This window comes from Puntigrus tetrazona, chromosome 16, assembly GCF_018831695.1.
Source record: "Puntigrus tetrazona isolate hp1 chromosome 16, ASM1883169v1, whole genome shotgun sequence".
Taxonomy (NCBI): domain Eukaryota; kingdom Metazoa; phylum Chordata; class Actinopteri; order Cypriniformes; family Cyprinidae; genus Puntigrus; species Puntigrus tetrazona.
In genome coordinates this window covers 8,898,834-8,909,702 of record NC_056714.1, presented here as the reverse complement: position 1 = coordinate 8,909,702, position 10,869 = coordinate 8,898,834, and the positions used below count along the sequence as shown (strand labels likewise).

Sequence of the window (10,869 nt, the reverse complement as noted above, 5' to 3'; positions counted from 1 at the left end):
TATTGGGTGAGAACAACATCCAATTACAGAAGACTTTTTATTTTTATATCTTATATACATATAATAATTTGTGGTCATTTTGGGAACAGAGGGGAAACGTTGTAAACAAAACATTTTGAACTGTCCAAGCAGTTTTTTCATATATATATATAAAAATGCTGAAAAATGTCTCTTGCTAATCTGTAAAAAGAGATTTTGCAATAAAACTGCATAGAAGACTAACAAAACGGTTTGCACAGTGTACATATATTACTTTGTTCAGCTCAAGTGTACATATATTGAAACGTCTGTAGAAAACCGATCCGCGGTCACAGCATCAGGGGTTCTGTCTGACTCAGACCAACAGAAGCTGAGGGCAGTTCTTCCTCCTGCTGTCTTTATCCGCCTTGCCGATATAGCGCAGGAGCAGCTTTGTGGCACATTTGACACGGTTTTTGATTTTGGGTGCACAGCAATGAGGTTTCGCCAGCTCCGCTTCACACACATCATTCAGGTGCATGTCGAGCTGTAAGACGATAATGCAGACAGTTTTAATTTGAAAGCCAGTGTTAAGATAAAGAAACTTGTTCTTGTTTACAAGTACATTTCGATTTATTAGGCATGTTTAATCATGCCTCAATCCAGCAATCTTGGACTCACCTCTGCCTCTATACATGCAGGTCTCTCCTCTAACACTAGAGGGCAGCACCGATCAACCATTTGATCCACAGAAAAAGGGAAACCCTTCCTGTGGGAGATAAATTAGATTAACTATTTTAGTATTTCCAGTACCTGACGCTTGGTGCGTGTTGGTATAACCAAAAATAATGCATTAGAATTCAATTAATAAAACTTTGCACATTAAAAAAGCAGACTTTTAGTTAAATATATATTCGGATATAGATTTTCCTTGTCCTTGAACCAATGTTTTGCCATGCAAAAGGTTAACCAATGCCGAGATTATTTTTTAACTATCGTTGTTTTGGCTAGATTTCACGGTCAGTGTTATCTGAAAGGAAACAGACAAACCTAAACACAGATAATAAAAGCACAAAAACAACAACATATTATCTCATAGAAATGTTTTGAGAGAACAACGGCATGTGAACAGAACCACATTTTCTCCAATGGCTCCCGACACACGTATTAAAACAGACAGCATTTAAAGACGTTTTACTGTAGTTCGGTCAAATAAATGCCACGGCAAATAAATCATTCTTATTTGTGAGTTTGTTAAACATGCAATTTTGAATGAAGAGGGACTCACATGCTCTGAATAGCCGTATGCGTATGGCATAAATCCTGGAGGGTTGGAGGAGCAGAAGGAGGGCTGAGTTCTCCTTCAGTGGATCTATATTCTGGATCTGGAGCAGAAACTGCAAAACAGGAGTACAGCTCTTCCCCCTTCTTCTTTCCGCAACACTCAAACTGCCTTCCTTTGGCTTTCTTCTCATCTTTACAAAACCTATCCACCATCCTCTTCCACTGAAATCAAAAGAGATGAATATCGCTGCTTATTAGTCGAACGAGAAAAGGTTTTTTCTTTTCAGCTTAAAGGAATGGTTACATTTGCTACTTAGCTCTGATGTGTTCGATATAGTGGAGTGTTTTATGAGTTCAGACGCTGCGAGTTCAAATGTGAATCATCTCCGCACCTTCTTTTCTGCGCAGCGTTGTTCGCCCCTTTTCTCCTTACAGCACTGGTTGTATTCTCTCTCGAGGATATTGATTGCCTTCGATTGCCGGACCAGCCAGCCGTAGCCGGTGCGAGGAAGACACTTGGGCACGTATCGAGGTCGCATCTTGTGGTGAGCGCAGATGTGCGCTATGTTGGAGGAATCGGGGCGGCCGGGTGGAAAGCTGATGGATGGAACTGCTGTCTGCTTCATAAGAGCTTTTGGAGAAGCCACCAATGAGCTGAATGATTAAAGAAAGAGCAAGTTAATATTTTGTTCAGCGTTTATACATTGCTTATTCATTTTTTATTTAATTCTGTCTCTGTAAATCTGCTTATTTTCATGGTGGGACGAATAGGTATTTGTCATCACCGCTTAGTACTAGGAAAATTAGTACTTGAAATTTATTATTTTTATGGGTTGAGAAGATGACGTACATTTTTCTATCCAACTACATTTTTGTCTACGTTGAAAAAAATCTTATTGAAGTATTAAGGTGTCAAAAATCTGTTGGTATAATAGTCCAGTTATGTCTGGAACCCATTAAAATTGATTTAAAAACAAATTAAATACTTTTGATGTTTTGCTCTTCTTGGACATCTTTGCAAGTTATTTGCCCAATTTATAAAATAATCTCGTCTGGAACTGAAGTAACATCACACAGTTCAATATTAGAGGCTGTTGGAAATGTATAAGGTTTAGAAGACTCCGTTTGATATTTTGTTAAACATGAACTTTACGGATTTTAGTTTTTTTATTTATTTAGTTTGCCAAATTTGAATTTCAGGTGGCCCAACAATAAAATCTTGTATATACAAACCGATTAATACATTTAAAAGTGAACTTTTCAGTTTAGGTCACTGATTATTTGTCTTTTAATACTTTTACAATACCATACACAGTATCATGTGGCTTAACTATTAGAGAACATTTCCAAGATACGGCATGAAACTCATACATTGGCAGATTCTTATGGAAAAGATGCTGCTCTGTAATCTAAAAGTGTACTTTATATGGTTAATATTTTAAAATCGAAATAACTAACTAGATCAATTAAAGTTCTTGATTGCCTTGCAGATGAAACTATTGCTCACATGCCTTTCTAGTTGCATTAGTAGCCACATTGGGGTCTTCAGTCTGATACATTTTATCATTTTATCATTAAATCAAATCTGACAGTGAGCCATCTTGCATTACGTGTCATATTATAGAATTGGGGCAGAAGAGAGAGAGAAAAAAAAAATTCTTAAACAGTTTATTAAAAAAACATTTATTTTTAACGTTGTACAGAATTTATTTTAAGCAGTCTTTTCATTTTTTTTATGTGAGCATCTATCATCATGTGGCATAACCAATGTTGGGGGAAAAATTAAAATAGTTAGTAGTCACTTCAAAATCGAGTATATTTACTAGAGATCAATAACACAGGGTAATAAAGCTGAATGAAGAGAAGAACACCTCCCTTTTCTTAGTCATCTTGCTCATCTATGCTCTTTAATAAGAGTGTTCCTAAATATTCCATGTTACATGTGTGACCATTCCCAGAGGATATCTATGAAAAAGCTTGAACATACTATGTATGCATTTTACAATTTAAAAATACAGAGTAAAACGGTAGACCACATCAACGCTCAAGTTATTTCCATGACTGTATTCATTTAAAATAAAAAGTTTATTTGGGAAAAAAAAAAAAACAATTATATGACATCACATCATTTGTGAGGCGACTGTAAACTACATGCAAATGGAGACGTTATGAAACCAATGTGAGAACAGGGGGTTACAGAAATATATACCATAAAATAAGCTAAAAATGGTTTCTTAACATCTTTGTAATACTGAAATGTTGTTAAAACAAAATATATACTCGGGTAACATCACAGACATTTTTCTTTTTTAAATGCCCATTAAAAACTCAAACTAAAACACACTGTATACTCCAGCAGAAACCTACCCTTTGCAAGCACTGGGGTTAAATTTGAAGCCTTGAATCTTTTGAGTGTTGGCATTTGAGTCTTCGGAGACGACGTGATATGAAGTATCTGAAGCCTCTTTATCAAAACAGCTCCACCTGGCCTTCCCCTTCTTCTTACAGCAGAAGTAGTGACTGGTCTTAATAGAGAATTCCTCAGTGCAGAAGGCAGACAGACGCTTCTTCCACTGAATGATCGGAAAGACAATAAATCAGAAATAAAGATACAAAAAAAAAAAAAAAAAAAAAACACTAATCAACAACAATGAGGTATTGGACATGTAAAACGTAAAAGAGAGGCCGTTAAGTTAAGAAAACAAAACTGTCAAAGCGGTTTACTCTGATTGCCAATGTTTTGGATACTTTCTGACCAAAGACTAAATCTGATTAAATCTGACCTTGAATGTATTATATTCAGGGATACTTGCTCGATGGTGCAAAAAAATCTTCCATGTAAAAACAAAAGTAGACAATAGAACGAAAGAAATAGAACTTTGTATAGAAATATTAAAACGACCCAGATCTGAAGTCTCTGCTTTAGTAATGAGAGGAATTCAAAAGCAGTTAAAAACTGGATTATTTAAACCAGATGCGAGTGTATACACTGCTTGACTCCATGGCAAAAAAAAAAAAAAAAACACTTTGTTTTATAACTCCGCCACAAACAATGGCAGATGTTTGGTGCTGGATTCACAAAAATGACAGGCGTTTTTGGGAAACCTGTTTGGAAAAAGGTAATTTAGCATTCTATTTCTAGTGGGGGAGAGGAGGAAAAAAAAAAAAAAAAAAAAAAGTGTGTTCATTTGTGAAGATAATCATGATGAACAGAATTACACAGCCTACTTATTTCCCACAATAATCTAATGAAAGGAAAACCAAGAATGGTTGGCATTACTGCAGCGCTCCATTTAATTCGTTGCTGTTTTCCTTTAGTTTAGTGGCACGGCATTCATACGCCAACACTTTAAAGTAGTAGTTCTCGATTTATACTACAACCAAAGTACCTGAGGTGCACGTGAGCTTGGACAGAGGGTCCTGCGTGTGAATATAATCTTATGAAAGCTATTATTAGTAGGTGTAATAACGTCAAGGCTCTCACCGCTTGTTCAGCGCAACAGATTTGCTCTTCTGGTGTTCCGTTGAGGCCACAGCAGACGCTGTACCAGGACTGGAGCTGATTGATAGCATCAGCCTGACGATGCAAATGGCCAAAGCCATCCTGAGGAAACGTGTCTTTAGGGTACCGGACCGGAGCTTTGCTGAACCGACAGATATCTTGCAGGTTGCCAGCATTTGGAAGGGCTGGCGGGAAATCAACCTCTGGACCCGTCCTGGGTCCCATGGAGCGAGGGCCAAACACTGGGCGACCTGATAAGGCATGGGGAGAGATTTTTGAAAATGTAAACGCAGACTACACCAAACATTTTGATACCCGTACAGTGCTATTCAACAGGTGCTATATTGATTAAGTCTAGGGCTTCTTAAACTAGAGCATTTTATAGAAACATAAAACGTTCATCTAAAAGACCACTCTCGGTTCTTTCTCAGATGTTGAGATACACTCCCAAACCAAAACACGTTATAGCGCGCAACTGTACCTATTGGGACATCCCCGGCGTGAAAGTTTGTGGCTTCTCTCTGGGTCATGTCTAAAGAGACTGCAGGTAAACGCACACACAAAAAAGGAAAGGATGTAAAACACCATCCAAGAAATTCACTGACTTTTCATTAATAAACACAATGGAAACGCCAAAGGATCACTCACCCATCACTTTGGAAAGGTCGGGAAGGATTGGTCTCTGTAGCATCAAATAATCCAGCTCTGGAACAACACAAATAAAGTGTAAACTCTTGCTTTACATATTTTTAAAGTGCTTTTTTTAAATTGGTAAATTTGTGGAAACATGAACAGCTATGGATAAGCTTGCTTCAAGAAAAAAAAAAAAAAAAAAAAAAAAAAAACACACACACACACACACACACACACATTACAGATATAAACCAACTGATCAATCAACAGGAGAAGTCAATCACTGATCACGGCCTTACCCTCATGAGTAAGTGGCAGCTCTCGCTGAAATTGATCTGCGAACGAAGGAATTGTTTTTTTTAATTAATTTGAAATTTGGTGATGCCTACTGAAAAATACAATAGAAACCATCACAGAAATTCCAATGGTTTCTACAAATATCATTACAAAACTTCAACTACTAACTACTAACCATTTAAAGGCCATTTCCTGTGGTGTGTTTTTGGGACACATTCCATTACAATTTAGTGTAACTTTTAACAAGCCACCAGTCAAAGGCAAGAAATGACCAAGGACTTGACAGTTTCCTTTAAAACCAATACAATTCCTGTGATGGTTTCTATCGTGTTTTTTTTTTAAACAGTAATGAATGGCATTAACAAAACCGATATTATTTACCTACACTTGACTATATTAAAAATATGGCAGCATATTATATTTTAAACATAAATTCAAACAGACCTTCATCAGCCAGCGTGTCAGTACTTTCTCTTTGAGGAGCAGGAGGGTCTGGAAAAGTAGGACATATCGGCATTAGTCAGTAGAGGGGAGAAAAAAAAAAAAAACTTGGATAACATCCAGAACATCTGCAAGCTGGTTTTATGTAACTCGGGTGTCCACGGGGGGGAAAAAATCCACTCACAAACAAACAATGCCAAACGAAGCATGACATAAATAAACAATTTCTATACCACCGTGAACGCCCCAGGAACATATAGTCCTTATCATAAATCCCGAACACGATATATAAGCAAAAGTCCATGTCCGAGGTATGTTAACGACATGAAAACATTAACGTGACAGGCCTTACCTGCTAACGCGTCGCACAGAAGAGCGAGGGAAAGCGTCAAATAAAGTCCCACGCCGCGTGAGGAGCTCATGGTCGGTGATGTCCCCTCAGACAAACACTTCTCGGTTAAAGTGAACGTGTATCAGACGCGGAGCCCGCTGACTGTGTGCTCGCTGTTTCGCTCTTCAGCTTTTAAAGGCAAACCTAAACCCTCCTTTGCATGAGCCATGTGAAGGAGGAGGAGGACCGTATTTTGCTTTCGTAGACTTGCTGACACACTTTAACTCCTTCGCATTTAGCCTAATGTTGCCAGTACGGGCCTGTGCCAGACTAACCCCCGAAAATAATAAATCACTCATTTCCATGTCCCTTCCTTTCCCAAATCGATCCACACGTGTTGCTTTTATCGAAATAAGAATATGCTAATCGTTTATGATTTTAATAACCGCTTGGTCGTGAACTGAACTAGCATACTACTATAGTAAAGATTTCCAAAAACACTGCTAAAGGATAAAATATATATCTAATATTTTTGTTCGTGCGTTTGCAGTTGCCCTTAATTAGCCTGCATTTATTTTAATTTTTTTTTTGTTCATTAATTAAGTTAGTTAGTTGACACTTTCAGGCTAGATGTACTAATTTAAAGGATTCGGATCAAGAGTCTTTTCTGAAAACAACAACAAAACTCTATCATTGCTTTTTTCTTTTCATCAAAAAAATTGTTTATTCAACACACATTTATGTTTCGTGACAACATGCCACATTAGGGAAAGTGGTTTCATTAAACAGGCGTTTAGTATTTTCAACAAAATCGTGGTGGGATACAATTTTGAAACAGAAAACATGTAAAAGATTAACTTACTATAACTCTACAAATATCAAAACACTGTTGTTGTTGTTGTTGTTGTTGTTATATAACATCTACAGCATCTACAATGTGGCACCCTATGCTGACAATTATGCAAAATATGAAACTTCATGAACAAATTATAAAACATGTAACTTTTCTTTCTTTTTTTTTTATCCAAAAGCTGTAACGTAACTATTATTTAAAATACTGTATGAGCAGTTATTTAAGGTTATCATTTAATTTCATTGTGTTTATTTATTTTGGAAAGGTGTTTAAATCTGACAATCAAAACATACATCTCAGTCAATGTAAGTGGACCATTGACTCTTGACCTACGTTACGTGATGCCCTTGTGAAACTGACAAATAACGCTAATTCTTCTCTTCCGATTGGTCATCATCTCCACACTCTAATTATTGTATCAGCATCAGGTGAAAAAAACACCTGTTGACTAACAGTTTGGAGACACAGCCCAGTTGACATGCAGCACCATCGGGGTTGGCCTGTCACGTCTCGAATGCATTCAGGGCGGTGTGTTGACGACGATTCCTGGAATTCCTGTCTAACAAGTCTAAACATTGTGTAATAATAAGCATTAAACCGATGTCAAGATATTAAAACATTTCTTCTTCTGTCAAAACACTGCATTTCTAAACCTTACATTGTACTCAAAGTGGATATGTGTATCATAGATATGTTTGACATAATCTCATATTTATGCTCACAGTATTCAAATCTTCATGTTTAATGGCAACATCTAATACAGTATGCAATTGTAGAAGATGGACATTGCTGTATGCTGTTTTGGTATTACTCACAAACACATGCCATTCAGCAGCAACTCATTTACATTCAGCGCATGCAAATGTAAACCAGTGACAGAATATTGACGCTTTGAGGTTTGCAAATATTATCATTTTTTGTCTATTTTTGTTCTATTTCAAAATATACTCCTTGAAGAGATTCGCCAACTTTATAAACTGACTGAATTATGAATCACGATTATAATTATAATACGCTCATCCAAATCTAACCATATAAAACCCACTGTATCATATTTGATATGTAAATATCCAAAGCCTCTAAATTAGCAACGGGATTACTTTTTACTGTGAAATCTTTTTTATTTATTTATTTTTTCTAAATTTAACGTAAAACTTTAGCTAAAAGTAATAAAGTGAACACTACTGGACTGAGGCAAGGTTTAACTGATCATTCATATTTTTATTATCTAAAATTGTAATATATAATATTATCAAAAATCACATGTGTATCAAGAATATTGGCATTGGGGATTACAAATTTAAGAATATGCTGATCCTATGCCCTCACATATTAATGACTTGAAAAACTAAAGTAAAATATATTTTAGTTTTGTTTGTAACGGTGGCCCTTGATGCCTCTTCCCCAGTCTTTGAATAGTTATGCTGATTGTATTAGTTACAATATAATCTATGAGAATTTCCCCTTTTTGGTCCATCAGCAGCTGCACTGAGATTTTTGTCCTCCTCGAGTATGAGCTCCATATTTTCATCAAGCTATATGAGCCATAAAATCCTGATCTATATCAAATATTATTCCCAATAAAGGTTTGTTGATTTTTTTCCCCCCTAAAGAATAAATGAACTGTTCTATTTTAAAAGATTAAATATTTACGGGTTGAAGACGTCAGTTGAATATTATAATTGAGTCAATGGTCAATGGTCGTTGAATTATTTGTATCATATCCATATTCTTGTTTTTACTTTGTGCCTCTCACAGCAGCAATTGTCTGTTAGTTAAGCATTTTTTCTTGAGTAATTCTATTTAAATAGGTATTTTGGCTACTAATAGTATACTAAAAATATATTTACATATTAAGTCTGCTAAATTAGGATGCTTGAGGTCCAATTAAAGATATGCTGAATTATATTTGATTGCGCTAAAGTGTAACTATTGCAAGTATACTTTAGGCACACTTCTTCACACATACCTTGCATTTAAAAGCCAATACTATCCAAAGATCATACAGTCCTCATCAACAGTGAAATTAAAACATATATTATATGCATTGTACCAAATGATGTTTGTAAGATCTGCAAGTTTCGAGCAATATGTCAGTATATATGGTAACAGATCTGAGTATGAAATAGTATAGTAGAAATAGTAGTAGTATGAAATAAATGTATTTGAAATATATGACTTTTTTTTGTATTGGAAAAAACAAACTAAAGTGTGTAATGGTGTAATGGCTCACTGATTTTGGTTCCAGGTACGGCTGGCAGGAATATCTCAGATGTGGAAGTGAGCAATAGAAAAATAAGTTCTCAGAAACTAACAGAGCCGACCTAGATTCGGTCTTACATTAACTAACGCAACATTGCTGATGCTAATGGCCTTGGATTGGCAGACAGCGCTTGTATTTCTTGTGTTGTTGAGTCACTGCTTTGGTTCCCTTGGACACACTGTATCAACATAAACAAAGACATGAGGCATATATGCTGCGCTGTGAGTCTGGGAACTAAATCCGCTCTGACTTATCTTAGATATAATACATGAGACCTAAAATAAATGGAAGATATTTACTAGAGCAAAGTATGACTCCAAACACCGTGTCAGCAAATTGAGTCAGTGAAAACAGAAGTAAAAAAAAAACCCATCAAATGCACAAAAGGAAAATGCACAGTATTATTTTTTTTGTTTTAATTTACAATTGTAATAGGCTAAAGAAAACAGCTGAGGATTAGATTTGTAAATAGTAGAAACTCCAATAAAAAATTATCGTAATTACACAATTGATTACATTCAAGGTGCAATTCACCGCTGACTCACGTCTGAATGGTTTGGCAGAGAATTCATCATTTATTCTGACCTTAATCCGTCTGGGATGAATTGATGGATTCAAGGATACATTGCAGTCATGATGCAAGCGGCCCTTGTCCAAAACAGGTGATTTTTACAGTTGGATTGTGGAAAGAATAAAGTACCCGAGGTCATATACTTTACAAGCGCTGTGTGGTTTTACGTTTATGTTAGTGGCTGTCCAAAATACGGAGTCTCTGATTGCCAAACTCTGCTGGATTTTCAGTCAGAACCGTGATATACCGGAATCAATAAGCAATGATTCAGAGGAGCTTAGCTGGTGGTTACTTGTCAAGCTGTTACGGACACTGTGGCTCCTTTGAGAATCAGTCATGGCTGAATTTGAGCCACGGCTGAGTGACACAGTTCGTACTGTCAGACGTGAGTGTAGGGCTGAGCGCAAATGTATGTGTCGTTTCAAATACTCAGGGACTGCTGGCGGCATTATCAGAAAACAGTGAAATATGCTACAAGACAGTACATTTCTGAAATGATTTTATCAAACTGGAACAAGCCATGTGTTTTAAGACTATCAGTTCTATTCTTCATGCCCCGCAAATAGTCTGTGTTGATGTTTCCTCTGCTGCTTGTGAAAATTTTCTTCACTCTTTCATTGATAAGGTAACATCTAGGGCTCTGTCCTTTAGTTCTACTGTGTTTAACAATTTTGAGCCTGTGACTTTGTCAGTATTGCACAGGATTGTTGGTCTCCAGGTTCTCCATATGATGATG

At 36.4% G+C, this 10,869-nt stretch overlaps 1 protein-coding gene across 1 annotated transcript; it reads right to left on the bottom strand.

Moving 5' to 3' along the window:
• Window positions 1-18: 18 nt before the first annotated feature.
• Window positions 19-6,720, bottom strand: ecm1b (extracellular matrix protein 1b). Its single transcript, XM_043261577.1, has 11 exons — window positions 6,468-6,720; window positions 6,119-6,166; window positions 5,677-5,712; window positions 5,393-5,449; window positions 5,226-5,285; window positions 4,727-4,995; window positions 3,610-3,815; window positions 1,635-1,896; window positions 1,247-1,464; window positions 640-727; window positions 19-505 (listed from the first exon to the last, which is right to left on the bottom strand). The coding sequence occupies exons 1-11, from the start codon at window positions 6,535-6,537 to the stop codon at window positions 335-337; spliced, it is 1,485 nt and encodes a 494-aa protein (XP_043117512.1). The 5' UTR covers window positions 6,538-6,720; the 3' UTR covers window positions 19-334.
• Between the last annotated feature and the right edge of the window lie 4,149 nt (window positions 6,721-10,869).